At 47.6% G+C, this 23072-nt stretch overlaps 2 protein-coding genes across 6 annotated transcripts in view; one reads left to right on the top strand and one right to left on the bottom strand.

Moving 5' to 3' along the window:
* The window catches only part of PRSS36 (serine protease 36), a 31471-nt gene extending 19788 nt beyond the window's left edge, over positions 1–11683 (bottom strand). Inside the window, exon 1 of the mRNA XM_045072631.1 lies at positions 11500–11683. The gene's annotated coding sequence lies outside the window, so the exon portion shown is untranslated. The remainder of the gene's footprint in view (positions 1–11499) is intronic.
* A 44-nt stretch (positions 11684–11727) lies between these two features.
* FUS (FUS RNA binding protein) lies at positions 11728–22533 on the top strand. 5 transcript variants are annotated; one of them, XM_013046537.2, is made up of 16 exons: positions 11763–11841; positions 12827–13049; positions 13244–13268; positions 13361–13512; positions 14424–14565; positions 14764–14954; positions 15155–15362; positions 16985–17019; positions 18526–18558; positions 19745–19848; positions 20246–20375; positions 20892–20993; positions 21096–21219; positions 21544–21644; positions 21960–22107; positions 22333–22533. In XM_013046537.2, the coding sequence occupies exons 2-16, from the start codon at positions 13019–13021 to the stop codon at positions 22370–22372; spliced, it is 1566 nt and encodes a 521-aa protein (XP_012901991.1). In that variant the 5' UTR covers positions 11763–11841; positions 12827–13018; the 3' UTR covers positions 22373–22533. The 5 variants fall into 5 exon arrangements, with proteins under 5 accessions (XP_004773876.1, XP_004773875.1, XP_012901991.1 ...); XM_013046538.2 differs by having other exon boundaries at positions 14421–14565; positions 14764–14930; XM_013046536.2 differs by having other exon boundaries at positions 14421–14565.
* Positions 22534–23072: the final 539 nt, after the last annotated feature.

The following is a 23072-nucleotide window of genomic DNA, read 5'->3' as shown; positions in this document are numbered from 1 at the left end:
ACTGGTGCATTATTATCAGGATATCGAGGGTTTCTCATTGAATCCCAAAAGCTCCCATGGGACTAAAGCTGTATGTGCTAGACTTCTAGACCGGTACTGTCCACACAGAGGTAATTAGTCACATGTGGCTACTAAATTTAAAATTAAAACTGATTAAGCGGAAATTGAAATTCATTTCCTTAGTCACACTAACCACATTTCAAATGCCCGATACCGCGTGTGGATAGTGGTTCCCACACTAGACAGCAGAGATGTAGAACATTTCTTTACTGCAGAAAGTCCTATTGGACAGCTGCTTTAGATTATGTATCCAGCTTACTATTGCTCCTATCTGCTCCCATGGTCCACAGGAATGGGATCTTGGCTGCTATTACATCAAATTTTGAAATTATTTGCCCCTGCTTAAAAAATTTTCTGTGGATGGAGTGCCTAGTTGTCCCAGTTGGAAAAGGATGTGACTCTTGATAGCAGGTTCCTGATTTTGAGCCCCATGTTGGGTGTAGAGATTACTTAAATAAAAAATTAACTTTATGGGGTGCTGGGTGGCTCAGTTGGTTAAGTGTCTGACTCTTTGTTTCTGCTGAGGTTGTGATCTCCAGGTCATGAGATGAAGCCGCATGTAGGGCTCTGTTCTCAGTGTGGAGTCTGCTTGTCCCTCTCCCTGCTCCCTATAATAAATACTTTAAAAAAAAAAACTTAAAAAGACAAATAAACTTTAAAAAATCTTCTGTGGCTGCTCAAAGCTCTTATAATTGAATTAAGCTGCTTAGTGCGGCCAGCAATGCCCACAAGAAATGGCCTTGATGCCTTTTTCCAGTATCATACTACTCGTCATTTTGAAAGGCACAACCTTACTTCCCTGGCAAGTTCTTGGTCCAGAACCGTGGACTCAAGCTGGGCTGATCAGGGTGTTAGAATGGGCGGTGGTCTTCAGGTGATCTTGCCTGGCCCTGCCCTCTGATAGATCATTATTTCTCATAGTTCTTTACAGAGGAGCACCTGCTTTGTATCTTGGTTCGGATTGGGTTAGCTCCTTTGGTAGTTGACCCTCCCTAGAAGTGATCTTAAATTTCTGATCACTGCAGGCCACTGCCTGCGTTAGGTTAGTACACGAACCGTCTAAGGTATGACAGGCGGATTTATACTTGGCCCCAATCAGCTCATAGAAGAAATCATGTGGCTCTCTGATCCTTTTTCTGCTGTGGACTGTTCCACAGAGGAGATCTCTCAGGAGACTTGGGTTTACCCATGGATCTGCAACTTGGCTTTCAGATTGGTTTTAATAATAGATCATAGATCAGTGGTTTTAATTCTAATTCAGGAGCTGGCAGACTGGCCCTCTGGCCAAATCCAGCCATCAACCTCTTTTTGTAAGTCAAGTCTCATGGTACCACAGCTACTTCCATTCATTGACCTGTTTTCTAGGGCTGCTTTAGTGCTATGAAGACAGGGTCGAGTACTTGCTACAGAGACCTTTACAAAGCCTAAAATATTTACTGACTGTGCTTTATGGAAAATGTTTAATTGACTCTTGTTCTAGATGGTCAACTTGTGGACAAAATTCCCATTTTTATTATTTAAAAGATTTTATTTATTTATTTGTGAGAGAGAGCTGGAGGGAAAGAGAATCTGAAGCAGACTCTACGTTGAGGGCAGAGCCCTACTCAGGGCTTGATCCTGTCACCATGAGATCATGACCCGACCTAAACCAAGAGTTGGGTGCTTATCCAACTGAGCCACCCAGGTGCCTCTAACATTGTATCATTTCTATCAGTGAATAAAACAAAGATCACCAAAGTTTGAAATAGCTTTTTTAGCTGAATGTGTTTGACAGAAGAAGAAATTCACTGGGAGGGTTGCTGAGTGGGAGAGGTCAAGAGAGCTGAATATTAAGAGGGGGTTTTCATGGTGATATGCTAATTAAGAATGAAAACTGAACACTTTGGGTAGAATGGAATGAATCCATAGGTTTGACCCAGGTGGCTAAAACAAGGCCCATTGGGTGCCTGGGTGGCTCAGTGGGTTAAGCCTCTGCCTTCGGCTCAGGTCATGATTCCAGGGGCCTGGGATCGAGTCCCACATCGAGCTCTCTGCTCGGCGGGGAGCCTGCTTCCCCCCTCTCTCTGCCTGCCTCTCTGCCTACTTGTGATCTCTCTCTCTGTCAAATAAATAAACAAAAATCTTAAAAAAAAAAAAGCCCATTGTTCATTGGTCAAGAAGGAGTCTTCAGTTCGGTCCCATAGGGGTCTGGCATCTGGAACTCACTCAAAGTCCACGCCTATTTATTAGTTTCAGCTGGCTGGAACTAGTTGTGATGAAATACAGTACTCAGTTATGCTATCTTGTAACAAGTATCGCTCCGATGGACATCTTCCCGTTTTAGGAGATACACTCTGGAGCCGCTGGCACACTCAGTTGGTAGAGCATGTGACTCTTGATTTTGTGAGTTCGAGCCCCATGTAGGGGGATAGAGTTTACTTAAAAAAAAAAAAAAAAAAAGAGATACATTCTAGGTGTGTTTCCTGCCTCTTTCATTATACTATTTGAGATTACTAGCGTGAGAGCCCACTGAAACCCAAAGGAAGGGGGAAGACGGTGAAAGCTATTCCTTCCCTTTTTTCTTGCTAATCAGACCCCAATTTTGTTCAGCCACTGGATGGGCAGCAATATGTTCGTGGAGGTAAGGTGCCCTACCCTCTGCCCTGAAGTTCTGAGCCTCTTTGGGTTAACACTGCTCCTCTTTATCAGAAATCGATCCAATTCTGACCCGCGGACAGTCTGCTGGGGCTTCTGAGAAAGAAGAATTTTTTCAAGGAGAAAGAATCATTTTCACAGGGCAGGATTGTCCTTCCGGCCCCACCCTGTGCTTGAGGAAAGCCACGTGACTAGTTCTGCCCAGTGAATTGTAAATGGAAATGAATGTACAACTACTGGACCAAAGCTTTAATTCGGAGACCTCTGGCGCTTGTTTTTCCCCCTCGCCCCCAAAACTCCCAGTGTTCTAGTTTGGTCCCATTATGAGGATGATGCAGAGCAGAGCTCTCGGTGGACATGAAGCATAAGCAAGAAGTAAACTCATGTGTGTTATTTTATTACTATAGCATAATAATCTAGCTTAGCGGTTCTTAAAGTGAGGTCCGGGGAACTCTTTGGGTTCCCAGACACTTTTAGAGGGGCTGCAACATCAAACCTATTTTCATAATAATACAAAGAGATCATTTGCCTTTTTCACTCTCTGAAGTTTTCCAGAGACTACATAACATGTAATGATAATTAAAAGTTTATCAATTTCTAATATGGTAGCTGTAGATAGCTGTAACCTACCTAAAGAAAAGTTTTTTGGGGTTACTTTCTTCTTTCTTCGTTTCCTTACTTTCTTTTCATACATACTGACGTTTCTCCAAAATATTTGTTTTATGAAATGTCTTATCACACAAAAGTATATCTTTAAATTACTGTACCATCCAGAGCTTTGTATTTTATCCATAAAGGAGCATCTTTGCCCGTCCACTTTGGGCTACGGATATACCAACATAATTTACAAACAGAGTAGCTGGCCAGCACATCTGTTGAAGCAGGTGCAATGGTCCCTGCGGCCGGGGCATCCCGAGACAGCCTCTGTAGTGTGCAGGTCCCAGCTGGCCTGTTGAACACTTCCAGTCATAAGGTCCCCAGCATACCAACTAGAATCAATGCTATTGGAACCTGATTTTATATTATCGGATTTATAAAATCATAGGCCCTCTCTGTTACAGGAATTGTCCTTGGTATTCTTTTCCTTACATTAAGGGGGGAAAAGCTTACATCCTTGTGTTTTATTTTTGCATCTCTGCTTCCCTCTTCTTCTGTTCCACATCAAAACATGTTTTCGGGCCTCTGCCCATCTGCCCTCTGTTCCCTGAGTACAGAGATTAAAGATTAAAGGTTTTATTACTCAGACATTTTATAAGGCAAAGTAAAGGGCACCTAGGTGACTCAGTTGGTCAAGCCTCTGACTTGATTTTGGCTCAATTCATGTGGGATCAAGCCTTGTTTCAGGCTCCATGCTCAGTGCAATCTGCTTGAGATTCTCTCTCCCTCCGACTCTCGCTCTCTCTCAAATGAAATAAATAAATAAATAAAATCTTAAAAAAAAAAGAATGTAGGGGTGCGTGGGTGCTTCAGTGGGTTAAACCTGTGCCTTCAGCTCAGGTCATGATCCCAGGGTCCTGGGATCGAGCCCCGCATCGAGCTCTCTGCTCTGCAGGCAGCTTGCTTCCCTCTCTCTTTGCCTGCCTCTCTGCCTACTGGTGATCCCTGTCTATCAAATAAATAAATAAAATCTTTAAAAAAATAAAAATAAAAGGGGCGCCTGGGTGGCTCAGTTGGTTAATCGACTGCCTTCGGCTCAGTATGATCCTGGAGTCCCTGGACGGAGTCCCGCATTGGCTTCCTGTTCAGCAGGGAGTCTTGCTTCTGCTGACCTCTCTCCTCTCATGCTCTCTTTCCCTCTCTCAAATAAATAAATAAAATTTTAAAAAAATAAAAAAAATTTAAAAAAGAAGGTAAATTAAAGTCTGAATTATTGAGAATTACTAGGTAAAGCAGGCCTGTCCGTCTATTTGCTTTTGGTAATAATTAAATAGCTTAGACCAAAGCTGGAACAAAGATATCTTTGGGGTGCTTGGCTGGTTCAGTCAGTAGAGCCTATGATTCTTTCTTTATTTATTTGACAGACAGAGATCACAAGGAGGCAGAGAGAGAGAGGGGAAGCAGGATCCCTGCTGAGCAGAGAGCCCGACATGGGGCTCCATCCCAGAACCCCGGGATCATGACCTGAGCTGAAGGCAGGGGCTTAACCCACTGAGCCACCCAGGCGCCCCGAGCATGTGATTCTTGATCTCTGGGTCACAAGATTGAGCCCTAGGTTGGGTGTCAACTATCCTAGAAAGTCCTAAGGTTTTCCCCATAAATTCCAATTACTCTCTAGTACTTGGGAGTATTCAAGTGTTTATTACATTCCTTAGGTAACACCATTGAAAAAGAGTTCTGGAAACTAATTCAAGATTATTCTGGAAGACTCACCCAGGGAGTTTACTTGAACCATTTCAGTGTAAATACTACATGTTGTCTTAGACCAGTAGAAGGAGGCTCTGAAATATGAAAACTCTGGCGAATCACAAGCCCATAACTCCCCTACATTTGGGTACATTTTGATACGATTATCAGCGAATTTCCACACGATTTTGGTACTGGCCCAGAAGGGTTTGCCTATTGTCATAGAAAAGTAGCAAACAATAATCACATTGAGCGGAGTTATGTTATTTTTCTCTGTGGACTAAAATAAACCATGCCTGTATCTTCAATTTTACACTCAGTAGTGGTTGGGCTTCTGGGATAATGTCTTTCTCCTCTTACCACAGAGAAGAAACACATCTTCCGCTAAAAATTACTAAGGTCAAATTTACCCATAAAAATGTCTTCTTATTTCAGTAAGGACCATCAGGAAAGAAAATGTCTAAAACGAGAAGAAAATCTTCCAGTTTATTTTGCCATGTTTTTCAGACCTATTTTTTCAAAAAAAATTTTCTAAGTTATCTCATATGAAACTTTCACTAAAGAAAGGAGTTGCTAAATTCTCTGGCTTCTAGTCAGCTAAAAGGTATAAGCCTTAGGACAAATTCTTTTTTTTTTTTTTAATTTTTTTCAAAATTCTTTTTTTTTTTTAAAGATTTTATTTATTTTTTCCTGACAGAGACACAGTGAGAGAGGAAACACAAGCAGGGGGAGTGGGAGAGGGAGAAGCAGGCTCCCCGCTGAGCAGGGAGCTGGATGCGGGGCTCCATCCCAGGCCCCGGCATCATGACCTGAGCCCAAGGCAGACCCTTCACCCACTGAGCCACTCAGGCACCCCTTTTTTTCCAAATTCTTTTTTAATTTTTATTTTCTTCTTCTTCTTTTTTTTCCAAAATTCTTAACAACATTGGAAAAACAACTGTTTAGTGGGAAACAAAAGCTGTCATGGATATTACTAGAGATGTCCTTCTAATTGTGTGCATGTATCTGTCTATCCCTTTTTGGTGTATAGAGCCTTTTCAGACTCATCTTGGTGGCCCATATGATTTCAAAAACTTAGTAGGGAAAGCAAATAATGTAAACTATCCCACTGATTTGTTTTCCTTTTTTTTTTTAATTTTAAAAATTTATTTGAAATCGAGGGCACAAGCAAAGGTAGAGGCAGAAGCAGTTTCCCTGCTGAGGAAGGAGCCTGATGCAGGACCCTGGGATCAAAACCTGAGCCAAAGGCAGACGCTTAACAATGGAGCCACCCAAGCACCACGATTTATTTTACTTTTTATTATTTTTATTTTTAAGTTTTAAAAAATTTACTTATTTATTTATTTGACAGACCGAGATCACGAGTAGGCAGAGAGGCAGGCAGAGAGGGAGAGGGGGGGAAGCAGGCTCCCTGCTGAGCAGAGAGCCCGACTCCACTCGGGGCTTGATGCAGGGCTTGATGCAGAGCTCAATCCCAGGACCCTGAGATCATGACCTGAGCCGAAGACAGAGGTTTTAACCCACTGAGCCATCCAGGTGCCCCTTGTTTTACTTTTTAAAATGTTACTCCTAGGGGTGCCTGGGTGGATCAGTTGGTTAAGTGAATGCCTTTGGCTCAGGTCATGAGCCTGGAGTCTGGGATCGAGTCCCACACTGGGCTCCCTGCTTGGCGGGGAGTCTGCTTCTCCCTCTGCCTCTTCCTTCTCATGCTCTCTTTCTCTCTCATCCTCTCTCTCTCAAATAAATAAATAAAATCTTTAAAATAAAAGAAGATTTTATTTATTTATTTGAGAGAGAGGCAGTGAGAGAAAGCATGAGCGAGGAGAAGGTCAGAGGGAGAAGCAGACGCCCCGTGGAGCTGGGAGCCCGAGGTGGGACTCGATCCCAGGAGTCCGGGATCATGACCTGAGCCGAAAGCAGTCGTCCAACCAACTGAGCCACCCAGGTGTCCCAGATAAATAAAATCTTTAAATGTCACTCCTAGGGGTGAGTTGAATCGAGCTTCTGAGTTGGGCTCTGCACTTAGCGCAGAGTCTGCTTGTCCCTTTTCCTCTGACCCCGCCTCCCTGACCTCACACACTCTCTCTCCAAATAAATAAAATCTTTAAAACAAAATAAGTAAAATGTCATTCCTAGCAAGTTAAAATACATAGGTGGATCATAGTTTCCTTGAAACATCCATTCAAAAAAAGGTTTTCAGAGAGAAATCAGAGAAATCAGAACTCTTCTTAATAGTTTTACTTTTATCTTCCTGTCAAAATAAGCCAATAAATCTGATATATATCTTTAGCATGCGAGGGTTCAGATCTTTGCATGAACAAGTCAAGCATAAACAAGTTTTGTCAGATTCTTCTGCATATTTGTCAGGAAGCCCCTACTCTGCTACTCTTTCTAGGCCCTTTTTTCTTTTCCTTTGTCTTTAGAATCGAAAACCCTAGGGTCCTGGGTCTTTGTGATGATGCTGGAATGCCACCAGTCTTTTACATTACAATTTTCATGAACCAGGTGCCAGGATTCAGGGTTGCCTAATTCGTTCCCCTGGGACATCTAACCCATTTGGGGGTGACTGTGGCACAATGATGGGAAACTTTCCCACGGTCCCCGACTCCTCACCCGGTGCCTGTTCAGGTTCCTGACCCTGCCCTTCCTGCTCAGACCCAGTGACCTGTGCGGCGCTTTACCAGCTGGTGCATGCAGCTTTTCTCTTAGTGCAGCCCAATTTTCTGCTCAGTATTTACTTTCCAGTTCTGTTGACTGTGACAACCTCTCCTAGAGACACAAAACCCGAGGGAGGTACACACAGAGGCCCTCCCTATCCTGCCCAAAGAAATAATAAAGCATTTATTTCTTTCTTGAAGCCATATACCTTGAAGGATGGGTGAGAGAGAAAAGGACTTTTACTCACGCCTACTATGTTCCAAGCCAAGTTACAGATGACTTGTAAATGGGAATATCATTTGGTATTTACAATTGGTCTCCAAGGTCACTTTCTTCTATTCCTGTTTTGAGTGATATGAAGTAGCGGAGTCTTTTCATGCCTCGAGGCCTCTGCTTAGGATGGTGTGGGTTTCGTCCTACAGAATAGCTAGTTGGGACTGAGTGAACTTCAGGTCTTGGGGTGCCTGGCTGGCTCAGTTGGTAAAGCACACAACTTGTGACCTTGGGGTTGTAAGTTCGAGCCCCAGGTTGGGAGTAGAGATTACTTACAAAAGAGAGAAAAAAATAAGAAAGAAAGAAGTTCAGCTCCTGCTCCTTTCCTCAACCCTTGAGGCCTGCATTGGCTGCACTGGCCTGGAGGAAGGGGTGCTTTTCTCTACTTGCACTGCAGGCTGCAAGTGGTCCAGGTCTGGCCCAATGCCAGAACTCCACCGCTCCCCACTGCCCCTCAGGCTCCGGAGAAGAGGGGCATTTTCAGCTCTCCCTTCTGAGCTTTGTAGACAGGGCACCAGCCTAAGTGCAAGGCCAGGACAAGAACCCAGTCAGGTGGTTTCCTCCCTTTTTCTGTTCTTGCTGGTCTTGGGCTGACAAATCCTTTTTCAGCCGGTAAACTCCTCGGTGAGATGTCATCACCTCAGGGAAGGCTGGCCCATCACATCCCACTCACTGCAAAACGGGTTCCCCCTCCCGCCCTGGTGGTCCCCCTGTAACACCCTTTCAGCAACTTTGCTGGGCTGTTCTGTAAGTCAGTTTCTTTTTTGAATTGGTCAATATACATTCATAGTAAGAAATTAAAATATAAAAGAGGATCTAGGGAAAATTGAGTTTTCTTCATACACTTGATGCCAGGTGTCTCAGATTCCTTCCCCAGAAATAACCACTTTTCTTCCAGATATTATATGCATAAAGACACACACGTGTATGTCAGTTATTCATTCTCCCTCTTCAAGCCCCAAATGATAGCATAGTACACACATTGTTCAGCAACTTGCCCCCCACCCCCACCATTAATAATAGAGCTTGGGTATTCTTCGTTATCTGTGCGTTTAAATCCACTTCATTTTTTAAAAAAGATTTTATTTATTTATTTGACAGAGAGAGATCACAAGTAGGCAGAGAGGCAGGCAGAGAGAGAAGAGGAAGCAGGCTCCCTGCTGAGCAGAGAGTCTAATGTGGGGCTGGATCCCAGGACCCTGAGATCATGACCTGAGCTGACGGTAGAGGCTTAACCCACTGAGCCACCCAGGCGCCCCAACCTCTGCCCATTTCTTGATTGGATTATTTGTTCTTAACAACTGAGCCACCTGGGGACCCCAATTTTAATTTTTTATTTTAAAATTTTCAAGATTTTATTTATTTATTTGAGAGAGAGGAGAGAATGAGAACAAGTGAGCATGAGAGGGGGAAGGTCAGAAGGAGAAGGCAGACCCCCTCCTGAGCAAGGATCCCGATGTGGGACTCCATCCAGGACTCCAGGATCATGACTGGAGCTGAAGGCAGTCCCTCAACCAACTGAGCCACCCAGGCGCCCCCAATATTAATTTTTTAAAAAGGTTTTATTCATTTATATGATGGGCAGAGATCACAAGCAGGCAGAGAGGCAGGCAGAGAGAGAGGAGGAAGCAGGCTCCCTGCTGAGCAAGAGAGCCCGATGCGGGGCTCGATCCCAGGACCCTGAGATCATGACCTGAGCCAAATGCAGAGACTTTAACCCACTGAGCCACCCAGGCACCCTGTCATAGTTTAGTTAGTAAGCCTTATCATAGTATTACTCTATTAAAAATATGTGTTAGATATATAATATACATAAAATGATCATTATTAGATATTAGTTATGTCATTAAATTGTTTATTTTGTACACTAATGCATCTTCAGTGCCCAGAAGAGTGTCTGGAACACTGTAGGTGCTTAGTAAATATTTGTTGAGTGATTAAAGTAATGAGTCATCGACTTCCTTTTGTCTTACTCCCTTTGTCCACTCCCTTGTCCTTCCAGTGGGATAGGTGACAAAGTGTTCAAGAACCAACAGGGCCTAAATCAGGAACTTTATTTTTTTAAAAAGATTTGTATTTATTTATTTGGACAGACAGAGATCACAAGTAGGCAGAGAGGCAGGCAGAGAGAGAGGGAGAAGCAGGCTCCCCGCAGTGCAGAGCGCCTGAGGTGGGGCTCGATTCCAGGACCCTGAGACCATGACCTGAGCTGAAGGAAGAGGCTCAATCCACTGAGCCACCCAGATGCCCCTCAATCAGGAATTTTGTAGAAGTTGTGGGCAGGCCTAGGGCATAGTCCTCAATTGTTTCTCTAGGATAAAATGTCAAATCTACAAAGGAAGTTCTGGAACCCAGGTCAAAGGTAATTTGAGAAGGAAAATCTGCTTGGCAAGTGTAACAGGATTAATTTCATTTGTCTTGTTTTATTTAATACTTTAAAATTTCTTTCTCTAGGCCAGGCTGATTAGAGTGCAAGTTGCACGTTAGTTTGAATTCCAGTTTTTGTTCTTGTTCACAAGGAGTGAACAGGCTTCAGAACACTGCAAAGCGTTCACGTAACAAAAACAGTGTTTTGCAGCCCCACAGACCTGGACTGGAATCAGGTTGAACCCTCAATCACTCCACAGTCTGGACTGCGCTTGGCCTTAGTCTGACGTTTCCTGTACCTTTACTTTCTTCACAAGATGGTGATGGGAAAGCAATCAGTCATCCTTTCTTCCCGTAAGATTTTATTTCTTGAAAGGTTTGGTTTATTTGGGAGGGAGAGAGCACATGAGCAGGCTCGGGAGCCGGAGAGAGGAAACCTCAGGCGGACTCTGGCTGAGCACGGAGACCATGTGGGGCCGGGTTCCGCCACCCTGAGCCCACCCCCTGAGTGGAAACCGAGAGTCCCGCCCCTACAGATTTTATTTTAAGTACTCTGCACCCAGCATGGGGCTGCAGCTCCCAACCCCAAGGTCGGGTCACACGCTGCACTGAGCAGGCAGCCAGGCGCCCCGATGGGGGATTTTGAAAGCACTGCAACTCCCCGTAAGTGCAGGCAGTGCCGGGTCTGCACATCGGCCGCCTGGCAGGGCCTCCCAGTCAACGGAGTAAGGGAGACCCCCACCCCAATCTCCACGCCGCGTCCCGTCGCCAGGCGAGAGGCTTCGGGGGGGCGGGTCAGTGCTGGACCGCGCCGGGACTCGGGGGTCCCCGCAAACGCCCTGTTTTCCTTCGGGTCAACCGTCACCACCCGCAGCTCCGGGCGGGCGCCGGGGAGACCCAACCGCCGCGGACGACGAGGTGGAAACCGAGACGCGAGGGGTGTGCGCTCGGGGAAGGAACGCTTGAGCCAGAGCGAGGCTGGAGCGGGAGGCCCCGAGCGTCTGCGGCGGCGGAAGCGCCATCCCGAGTGAGAGTGGGGCCCAGGGCGAGGGGCCAGAAGCGTCGCGGTTCCCGCCCCGCGACTCCCGGCTTCGCCTCCAGCGGCGTCCGCGGACGCCCTGGGCCCCTCGCTCCGCCCCCGAGGCTAATCAGGCCGTACCATACCTTGACAGGGGTGGGGCCGTCGTGGGGAAGTCCTGCACGGCGAGTCGCAGGGCTCTGCCAGGAAGAGCAGGGTTGCACGTGTTGCTCTGGCGGGTTTCGGCAGCGCGCTTCCCCTGAGTCGGCTCGAGCGCTCCACGACCCCGGAGGAGCGGCGGGAGTCCGCGCGTGCTCCCCCCTCGCCCGCCGCACTTGGTGCGTTCCGCCGCGGCGCGTAGGCGGGAGGCGTACTTAAACCCCGACGCAGGAGGCGGGGCCGCTCAGTCCTCGAGGCGGCGGTGCTCGGCGGTGCTGGAACCTCGTCGCTGGTCGGCCTGTGCGCGTGCGCGGACATGGCCTCCAACGGTAGGCGAGGGCGCGAGGCGGCGGCGGCGTGCCAGCCCGGGCTTCGTTTCCTCCGAGCCCGGCTTTTGTTTTTCGGTGGGACCTGGGCGGCGGTCGCGCGGAGGGGCTTCCCGCAGCCCTGGCGGGAGGCGGCGAGAGGGTGGAAGGGGGAGGCCCGTGTCGCCATCTTGTTTCGCTCCCCCGGCGCCTGGCGCGGGGTGCGGGGCATCTTGCCTTCGCAGTCGCTTCACGTGACATGGGATCTGCGAGGAACGCCGCCGGGGGGTTGGACACGGGAGACACGGGGGGAAATGCTCGGCCCGGAGCCCGCCTTCCCCTCGCTCCCGGCCGCGAGCTCGGCCCGCTTTGTCGCAGTGCTGCATCCGGGCACTCGGCGCGCGCACGCGCCCTGCTGGCCCCGCCCCTTCCTCGCGGCGCGAACCCCTCCCGCCGCGCGGTAGCCCTGCTTTTTGTCGCGATACCGTCCGCCGGGGGCTCGGCGGCCGCGTCCGGCCTGGGCCTCGCCGCGGGTCCCTCGGGAAGGGGCGGGGCCGCCTGGTTCCCGCCTCGCTGGCCGCGCGGCCGGGGGCGGAGGCCGGGCATCGGGGCCGTGCGCCCGCCTAACGGTTTGCGGGAGCCCTCGCGGGGGCTCGTGAACGGGCGTGGGACGGGCCCCGCGGGTTCTGCCCCGAGTTTCCGCTTCCTGACGGGGGAACCGAAAGGAGCGGCCGCCCGAGGCACACCCTCTCGCGGCCCTCGGCCCTTTCCCGCGGGGCAGCGCTTGGCTTCCTGGCCCGAGACGGGCCGGTCTGCGGGTCGGGCCGCCGTGGCCGAGACTCCGCGCAGCCCGGGGGGGCAGCGCAGAGGAGGCGGCACCTTCGGACGTCGGGCTCGGGACTGGGGCCCCGTGGGTCGGCCTTCCCCGGCCGCCGTCGACCCCCTGGCCCGTGGATCCGGGAGAGTCCCCCCGTCCCTGGCTTTGCGCTAACGCCCGCTTGGCCTCCAGGACGGGGCTGTGCCTCTCCTCAGGCCGTGGCCGACAGGGCGGAGGCCACACCGGCGCGAGTGCGGCCTCCGGCTCGACGGCGGCGGGACCGCGGTGACCCTGCAGAGCGGGCAGGAAAATGAAGTCCGTGTGCGCGTGCAGTTCGGACCCGAGTGGAAGTTTCAGAGAGTCGTAGTTTTCTAACCCGATCCCATGGTTTCCTCCGCTAGCGCTAGGACTTACGGTTTGTGAAGGTTTGGTTTTCCTTTGATTTCGTTCCGTTCACCTTCCTTGGGGATGACCTGCCAGCCTGTCCCTCCTCTGCCAGGAAGCTGTTGTCTGTCTTGCAACGCGGCCGGGCGCGGGTTGAGAACCTTAGTTCTGTCTGTTGGACTCTAGGGATGGCTGAAGGTAACGAAGTTGTGTTTTCTCTTGCAGACTATACCCAGCAAGCAACCCAAAGGTGAGTGTCATGTCGGGGTCTGCAGGTGGTCGAGTGGCAAGGGGTGGCCGAGGTCAGACCTTTTCCTGATGGAACCGCTACTCTCCCTCTAGCTATGGGGCCTACCCCACCCAGCCTGGGCAGGGCTACTCGCAGCAGAGCAATCAGCCCTATGGACAGCAGAGTTACAGTGGCTACGGCCAGTCAGACACTTCAGGCTATGGCCAGAGCAGCTACGGTTCTTCCTACGGACAGACCCAGAACAGTGAGTCTGCTGCGGTGGGCTGCCCGCCTCTTCCTGTTCTTTGTGAACGTAGCTCTTCTTGATCCAGGGCAGTGCTGACATGTTGGGTTTCTCTCCACTTAGTCTGTAACCCTTACGTTTGTGGAGTCTGCATCTTTGCAGACAGACACTTAATGGCTGTGTAATTCTGGTTCCTTTTATTTTTGACTTTTTCATCTTCCTGTTTATGCGCCCCTTTTCCCCTCCGCAGTGAAACGTGGGGGAGAGAAAGAGAGTTTTAGGCTTTTCATGGAGGGAGGGGGTGATTTTCATTAAGATGTTTGAGTTCAGGGCGCCTGGGTGGCTCAGTGGGTTAAGCCGCTGCCTTCGGCTCAGGTCATGATCTCAGGGTCCTGGGATCGAGTCCCGCATCGGGCTCTCTGCTCAGCAGGGGGCCTGCTTCCCTGTCTTTCTCTCTGCCTGCCTCTCCATCTGCTTGTGATTTCTCTCTGTCAAATAAATAAATAAAATCTTTAAAAAAAAAAAAAAGATGTTTGAGTTTAGGCTACTATGTATGGTGATGATGTACAAGGGGTAGAATTTGCCCTGAGGTCCTGATATGTAAATAATGTGGGTTGCGTTTGTTACTACACATGTGTAAGCAGGTTAAAATGTTAATGAATAGGACTTTCTTGGGTCATGATTAGTAGTGGTCCTGAAGACTGGCTTCGGGCTGGGTGGGATGCCAGTGGCACTAATTAATATTGATAAGTTAGTATTAGCTTTACGGTGGAAGGGAAGGGCATCCTCCACCAAGATAGGAAGGATTTCCAAGCGGCTTTTAAAAGGCTGACTTTCCAAGTACGGGGAGCATTAGGATGTATATGTTTTCTTCAGCCCGTTTTCTCGCTTTTCTCATAGTCTTTGTGACTTTTTTCTTTTCCTCATAGCAGGCTATGGCACTCAGTCAGCTCCCCAGGGATATGGCTCAACTGGTGGCTATGGCAGTAGCCAGAGTTCTCAGTCATCTTATGGGCAACAGTCCTCTTATCCTGGCTATGGCCAGCAGCCAGCTCCTAGCAGCACCTCGGGAAGGTAAGAAATTTTGAGGGGAAGGCTTGGAATGTGCTTAGGAATGGTGCATCAGCAAAAGGAGCAAGTAGGAGTAATTGTCGGGGGAAGGGGTAGGAATCTTTGAAATGGGGGTTGGGTACAGAGGTGGGGTGTGCAAAACATAAAGTTGTAGATCTGCTGGCATTACGATTCTGTTTTTTTTTTTTTCTTTTTCCTTAGTTATGGTAGTGGTTCTCAGAGCAGCGGCTACGGGCAGCCCCAGAGTGGGGGCTATGGCCAGCAGTCTGGCTATAGTGGACAGCAGCAAGGCTATGGACAGCAGCAAAGCTCCTATAATCCCCCTCAAGGCTATGGACAGCAGAACCAGTACAACAGTAGCAGTGGAGGTGGTGGCGGAGGGGGTGGTGGAGGTGAGGGGTCTTTAGCTTTGTCTCCTCTCTATTTTCTGTAGAGGTTTATATGCACTGCTTGGCCCCTTGCCCTTAAAGGTTCTTAAAATTTTTGCATTCTTGTTTCTCATCTGGCTTTATTTTCATTGTCTTATATCTTTTGGCAGTGTTTAATGGCAATGTGCATTTTTTTGTTTAAAGAATCCTTTCTCTCCTGACAGGTAACTACGGCCAAGATCAGTCCTCCATGAGTGGTGGCGGCGGCGGTTATGGCAATCAGGACCAGAGTGGTGGTGGCGGTGGCTACGGGGGAGGCCAGCAGGACCGTGGGGGCCGCGGCCGGGGCGGTGGCGGTGGTTACAACCGTAGCAGCGGTGGCTATGAACCCAGAGGTCGTGGAGGTGGCCGTGGAGGCAGAGGCGGCATGGGGTAGGTGTTCTTGTGAGCCAGGGAGTAACTAACATCAGTGGGGAGTGTGGAGGGTTGCATGAATCTCCCTTGAAGCTCAGTTTCTTAGTGCATGATTAGTTTTATTCTAGGGATCTATGAGGGTTTGGAGTTGGGGGCATTGGTGGTTTCTTTGTACATCCCCATTTTTTGGAGAGCATTTGGGAGCCCGAACTTGTTTCACCCACACCTCTGCATAGAGATTTGAGTACTGACACTTGTATATCCAAAGAAAAGGGCAAAAATACATAAGTGTATATGGATTGGGAGTCATTGATATCCTAGGCAAGAAACATGGAAGTAAAGTCTACTTTTTCTGCAAAGGAAACCGATGATCCCACTCCTGGTAATAGGGAAACTTGTTACATGTATTCCCATGTGTCCTCTAAAGGAGTTGTTAATGCTTAACGTGATGACTTCAGCTTCCAGGAGTTGGCTTCTCTTCCCGTATTCTGTAGTCATTTGAATCCATGAGCTTGATTTGTAGTAATTTTGACTGGCAGTAATGATTTTGTGTGTGACTCGGTTATGGGGCTGTCTGAAGTGTGCAGACTTTCTGGACAAAATAACGCTTGACAGTGGTGTCTGATCTATTCGCTCCACTGTCCCCTTCCCTGGTTACTTGTCCAGCTGGACCTTCTCTTTCTTCCCCTTCCCGCTGTAGTTGATTTTGAAGAAAAACCTTAGATTTGATGTTAAAGCATTGGTCAAATCTGTTGGTAAATATGATTGGAAGGACCCTCCTGTGTCTCCCTTTGAAAAGGGGGGGAATGTCAGTGTGTTAACTCCTTTTTTGGAAAAAGTAGGTTTTTTAAATGAGGTGGTATGTGGTAAGTATTCAGAGGTGGGTGGGGGCAGTCTCAAGAACCGTACAAAAATAAGGAAAACTCTGTTGTGTGCGTGTGTTTAATGCAAAACTTTAAAAAGAAAAACAACTGTTATGTGACTGTTAACTTGCTCTGCATTTTATGTGCCACAGGTATGAAAGGTGACATTGCAAAATACTCCGCTCTTCTCGCAGTGTAGAAGGGGTGACCCCGGGGGTGGGGGGCAGATCAAAACCAGCTCAGTAGTTAGGGTAGGGCTTAGCTGAGTTTGTCTTGCTTTAGGGGACATTGCCTTTGGTTTTGACTTTTTATGGAACGGGGTTGGGTCTGCTTGCTGCTTTCAAAGCAAAAACCACAAAAATGTGTTCAGGGCTACCCCAGCCTGGTGTGAAATGTCTTCTGGGTGAATTGGGGTAGGGTTTTTAAATCAACTACTGGGTTGTCAACCACTCACGACAAGAGGAATAAACATCTGCTACGTCGGAAGAACAACCAAGGAAAATGGGTCATTTTTTTTTCCAGAGGAAATAGATACATAACCTTTTAAAAGCAAAATCCTTAAAAACTGTGTCTGAGAAATTGCACACGTGTGTGTGACATGCTCAAAGGTCAGACAAGGGGTGGTCAGGAAGGGGAATGTATTTTAGTAGCCACTTGTATCTTTTTTCCCAAAACACCTACCCATGTTTGGGGAATGTTAAACAAAAACAAAACAAAAACCGCCCTTTTGTAGCCGTTGGAAGCTTCATGTCCTTTCTTCTAACTTGTCTTCTCCAGCGGAAGTGACCGTGGTGGCTTCAATAAATTTGGTGGTAAGTGAACAGAGTTTCCAAAATTCCCAACTCCCAGCAATGCTTTGTCTGATTGTTCATTTGCAGATGTCTTAGCGTGTTTTAAATGTCAAAAGGTTTTGAAGTGTCCAGAACCACCTCCAGAAAGGGGTGGGGTAGATTGCCACCTGCTGCCAGATGTGTGCTAACCCTGGAGGCAGGCGGGGGAAGACTCCGCAGTCGTCTGGTGCCAAATTGGTTTGACCCAGGTTAAAAAGAGGTGTTCAGTAGGCCTCTGACAGGAGTGTTGCCACCTCTGGCACTTAGTGACCACCATTACGAAAAACTGGAGAGTGTGTGCTGGAACACATGGTGCCAACTTGGCTTTAGGATCTTTTTGATCAGTGTGTCCAAGGTTAGTGTGTGTGTGTGTGTGTGTGTGTGTGTGTGTGTAACAACCTCCAACAAATGTTTTAATTCTGGAAGGGGGATGTGAAATGCTGTCCTGCCCTGAGGATGGTGAAGTTGGTATATATTTATTATATATTAAATGCTGAATGGTGTCAATGCAATTCTACATCTACGTGCTTAAACTCAACTAAGACGGGCAAATAGAAACTAGCTCTGGGAAGGAAGGTGTGGACTACTGTACGACAAGAAAGGTTTGGGAGCATGTGTGGCTCATGGGAAATAACCAGGTCTTAACAGCACAAACTGAATTCATGGAAAAATGGCAAATTTGAGAAGTCTCCCAGTAAGCTGGAACTTTTCTGGTTTGGTTAACTAACAAAAAGGTTTCTTGATTTGTCTCAACATTTAAAGCCAAAGGCTCGGGTTCATGATTTAGGTGTCCATTGAGTGTGGGTACACTATATATGGTGGATTCAGATAAACTTCGGTCAAAGATGGTCTCTGGAAAAAAAATAGAGGCTGCGTTATGGAAATAAGATTTCTGGTCTGTTCCCTGGGACATGCTTTAAAAATACAATAGTTATTATGTATGTTTTTTTATTTTCATGTGGTTGGGGAAACAACACGGTTTTAAGAATGGTTTGTAAAGCTGAAATTAAAAATTGTTCCACAAGGGATAAGTGTCTTTGGTGTTAAAGTTTTGGAGAAACTGGACGGATGCATATCACATTGCTGGTGGTGAGCCCGTTTCTCTCTGGGGCGAGAGAATAGGGCCAGGCTATGAGTTGGTCTTGTTAACTGCAATGGGTCGTCTCCCTCCTGACCCCCCCAGTCTGTGCTGAGGACATTTCCCAGCCTGAGCTGGGGGAGGCAGAATTTTCTGAAGTGTGGAGTTGTTCCTGTGGGGATTCAATTACATACAGATCTTAAGAAAAGGGGCTTGTGTCTTCCCCAGCCCTGTCTAGGATTTTCTCTGGGTAGGCAACCCAGGACAGGGTTTGGATGAGGCTATGAGCACTTACCTGATAATTTTGCAAGAATGTGAATTGGTGTTAATTTTTTTCCTTATCTGTCTCTTCCTGTTGACTAACAGCTTCTCTTGTTTGTTTGTTTTTTTTTTTTTTCATGTCACTTAAGGCCCCCGGGACCAAGGATCACGTCATGACTCCGGTGAGTTCATAGCTGGCATGAAAGAAGAGCTAGTGTGGTATTGGGACTTTTTCCTGGGCTGTTCTTGGACACTTCAGAAATCTGAAAAAGCAGGGGTAGAGGGGTGCCTAGGTGGCTTGGTTGTTAAACTGCCTTCTGCTCAGGTCCTGATCCAGGGTCGTGGCGTCAGCCCCACATTGGGCTCCTTGCTCTGGGGTGGGGTGGGGTGGGGGGAGTCTGCTTCTCCCTCCGTCTTTGCCTGCCATGCCCCATTTGTGTGCACTGTCTCTGTCAAATAAACACAGTCTTTAAAAAAGAAGAGGGGCGCCTGGGTGGCCCAGTCGGTTAAGCATCTGTCTTTAGCTTATGTCATGATCCTGGGGTCCTTGATATAGATCCCAGGGTTGAGCTCTTTGCTCATCTGGGAATCTGGGAGTCTGCTGCTCCCTTGCCCTCTGCCTGCTCCTGTCCTTGAGTGTGTTCTTTGTCAGAATGAATGGATAAAATTAAAAAAAAAAAAAAAAAGAACAGGTGGAGAAGGAGGAAAATGAAGGGAAGGGAGTTCAGGTGTCGTCATGATCAGGACTGATCTTTAAACGAGGATCGGAAGGATCTCCTCAGTGGTTTCTTTCCCCAGCAACTTAGTAGGTCTGGGAGGATCCTGATAATCTGCATTTCTAAAAAGTCCCAGGAAATGGTGATATATTTGTGTGTAGACCATGTTCTGGTACTGCTGATTTAGAGCAGTTTTAAAAATGTGGATCATGACCAAACTAGTAAATGCAAAAGACCCATAAAGGGAAGGATTTAGTCTCTTTTGGTGGTGTGTTAGATTTTAGTGTAAAAAAGGTTTCTTATCTTGGGTCTTCTTTTGAAAATCACAAACACTGTTGTACTTAGTGTGTGATCTTGCAGTGAACTCCTGAGCCCTGGGTTTCTTCTATGGATATTAACACATTTCAAGGGATAGTTCTCAAAAATCACATTTAAATTTGTGAAATGGCTTAGCATATAGCCACTTAAATAATAGAAGGGTAGTGGGTTTTTCCCCTTCTTTGTCTTACCTTAAATCAGATGGGTTTCTTCAGAATGTTTTTCTTTGAAAGTTTAATATCCAGTATTAGAGTTGGGTTAAGAGTCACTGACTCGTTTTACCTTTGCTGGTTTTCTTCAAATTCACATTTTGTTTTTTTTTTTGTTCAAGCAGAACAGGATAATTCAGACAACAACACCATCTTCGTGCAGGGCTTGGGCGAAAATGTTACAATTGAGTCTGTGGCTGATTACTTCAAGCAGATTGGTATTATTAAGGTACTGTAGAACATGGCGGGTGCTTTTCTGTTGGTTCTGCAGGCTTTTAGATCCCACACATTAGTAAAAATAAAAGTCTTAATTGTTGTCCTCTCAACTTGGTGAGGAAAGAATATTAGATGTTGCCATTTTCTAAAAGGAAAGCACACTTCACACAGGAAAACGTAGTTATTAAAAAAAAAAAGAGTTCCCTAAACTTTGTAGTTTCATTGGTAAACATAAAGTGAGAGATTGTTGTAATGACTTGAATTCAAGGTACATGTGAGGTAGGAGACAGTAACCGGGCAGGGAGGAGTCGAAATACGGCCATGATAAACCTCAGGTTCTTGAGAAGGAAGGTGGAAGGTGGGTTGTCCCGTCATCTGAGACTCACGTTCTCTCATGCTGCTTTTTTCAGACAAATAAGAAGACAGGACAGCCCATGATCAATCTGTACACAGACAGGGAAACGGGCAAGCTGAAGGGAGAGGCGACAGTGTCGTTTGATGACCCACCGTCTGCTAAAGCGGCTATTGACTGGTTTGATGGTGCGTATGAGGAGGCTGGGGGCGGCGGGTGGAGGGTTAGGGCAACTAGCCTTGGGAACCAGGTTACATTTTGAAGGTTCCTTTTGTGTCTCCCAGCACTTTCTTTCTGCTCCTTTAGTGTCTTTACACTTGACCATAACACAGGTGTAGGGCTGCCTGACTCCTGTGCAGTTAACAAATCTGTATATAACTTGACTTCCCCAAAACTCCAATCATTTGCCTCCTTTTGACTGGAAGCCTTAGTAATTAGTTGATAAACACATACTTTGTGTATTGAATATTGAACTTGAGACAGGTATAAAGAGAAAATTCATTCAATGTACTGTGCTGTATTGAAAAAACTCTGCATGTAAGTTCTAACGCATGTTCAAGGGTAAACTGTTGTCTTTGGTTTGTAGGTCATCTGATTGTAAGTCTTTACAGGAAGGTGTAGAGTCTGGGATTGTACTACACTTGCTTTTGGATCCACAAATCTTAACAAAAGGTCTCTTTTTATTTATATCTTTACCTCATTAGGTAAAGAATTCTCTGGGAATCCTATCAAGGTCTCATTTGCTACTCGGCGAGCAGACTTCAATCGGGGCGGTGGCAATGGTCGTGGAGGCCGAGGGCGAGGAGGTGAGCTGCTGGTGGGAGAGGTGGTGGGTAGAGGAAGGAGAGGGAAAGGTTCGGCTGATGGAACTCGGAAGGGGAGCAGACCCATGTTTCTGTCTTTACTAGGACCTATGGGCCGTGGAGGCTACGGAGGTGGTGGCAGTGGTGGCGGTGGCCGGGGAGGATTCCCTAGTGGAGGTGGTGGTGGCGGTGGCCAGCAGCGAGCTGGTGACTGGAAGTGTCCAAATCCGTGAGTGAAACCTTTTTTTTCTTAGTCCTGTAAATGTGTGCCATTTGATATTAGAGTTGGGATGTTTCTAGACAGACGTCAAGGTCACAGCGAGGGGGATGGATTTGGCTGAGAGCTTACCTAATTAAGGTTGTTAGAGTGGGAAAGCTACTAGACTGGGTTCAGTCTGTAGTTTTTGTTCCTGGTTCTGCTCCTGAGAAGCCTTTTTTGCCTTTTTGGAGGCCCCTGTTTATTCACAGTTCGCTCTAAGGTCACTGGACTCTTCCTGATTCCTGGTCTTGTTTACTCCTGCCCTTGCAAACTAATTTTCTGTCTTTTTCTCAGTATATGTGAGAACATGAACTTCTCCTGGAGGAATGAATGCAACCAGTGTAAGGCCCCTAAACCAGATGGCCCAGGAGGGGGACCAGGAGGCTCTCATATGGGTAAGAAGGGACAGAGCTGATAATGAGGAGTTGGGATCACAAAGCCTCCCCACCCCCGTGAAGATTATTTATTATAGGCGGGAGGTAGGAGAAGCAAGCCAGCTCTACGCTTAGTGTCTGTGCTCAGTGTGGAGCTTGAAGCAAGGCTCAATCCCACAACCTTGCCTGACCTGAGCTAAAACCAAAAGTCAGATGCTTTTAACTGGCTGAGCCACCCAGGTGCCCCAGAAAGCCCTTCACTTGAAGCAGGGAGGTTACAGGAAATGTAGAAAGGATTTGGGGGTCATGTGGTTTATCCTGTTTCTTTTGTCCTAGGGGGTAACTATGGAGATGATCGTCGTGGTGGAAGAGGAGGCTATGATCGGGGCGGCTACCGAGGCCGAGGCGGGGACCGTGGGGGCTTCCGAGGGGGCCGGGGTGGTGGGGACAGAGGTGGCTTTGGCCCTGGCAAGATGGACTCCAGGTAAGACTCTAAATTAAATGAGGGCTTGACTGGAAATTTGTTAAACCGAAGTGCGGTATGGAGGGAGGGTGAGAGAAAGACCTTGGGGAACTAGTCTGTAGGTGACGCTTACATTCTTTACTCGTCCAGGTGAGGCCTTTCTTGGGAGTGGGTTCGCAGGGGTTTGGGGGGTTGGGTGGATGGAGAGGCTGGCAACTCCGATCTAACAGATGCTCTTTTTTGCAGGGGTGAGCACAGACAGGATCGCAGGGAGCGGCCGTACTAGCTCGGCTCCTGACGTTCTGCAGCAGCTTTCCTTCTCGTACCCAGTGTCCCCTCATTATTTTGTAACCTTCCAACTCCTGATCACCCACGGGTTTTTTGTGTCGGACTATGTCATTGTAACCGTACCTCTGGTTCCCATTAAAAACCATCGTTTTAGTTAAATTTTTTTCCTCTTCCCCCTCTTTACTCCACTGGAGGATTGGTATCTGGGTCAGGAATGCGGGGAGCTTTCTTGTTCAGACGGTCCTGCCTAGCAGGCACGGGGATAATTTGTTTCTGCTTAGCAGGAGCTGGAATAAAGTGTTTGATACTTGGTCCAGGGGAGAAAAAGTCAAGTGACATCTTTGAAAGTAGAGATTAAAACTTTGCTCTAATGGCAAAAATTGGATGTGTGACTGGGGTGAGTGAAGAGCATGCGGTGTCATGGCTGTGGCCCTGTATGTTTACTGTGTGCGAGTTCGTCTTTTACCGCATTTATTTACATGCTGGTCTTCGCTTACTACTCTGTCAGTTTGATACCCTTTTTAAGGTTCTTGGCTCTTTTGACACTTTTCTAAGGGTGGGGCTCAAATTAGATTGGCTTTTGGGGCAGTATTCAGATGGACAGTTTTCAGATTCGCCAGCGCATAGCTAGCTAAATTGGATTTTTGGGACCTTTAGGATGGAGTGTGTACCTATTTCATGGCAGAGGTTCTGTGGCC

The sequence above is a fragment of the Mustela putorius genome, unplaced genomic scaffold (assembly GCF_011764305.1).
Source record: "Mustela putorius furo isolate JIRA1106 unplaced genomic scaffold, ASM1176430v1.1 tig00004039_pilon_pilon_pilon, whole genome shotgun sequence".
In the NCBI taxonomy this organism is placed as follows: Eukaryota; Metazoa; Chordata; class Mammalia; order Carnivora; family Mustelidae; genus Mustela; species Mustela putorius.
The sequence above is the reverse complement of the archived record's forward strand: the minus strand, read 5'-3'. Positions and strand labels throughout refer to the sequence as shown.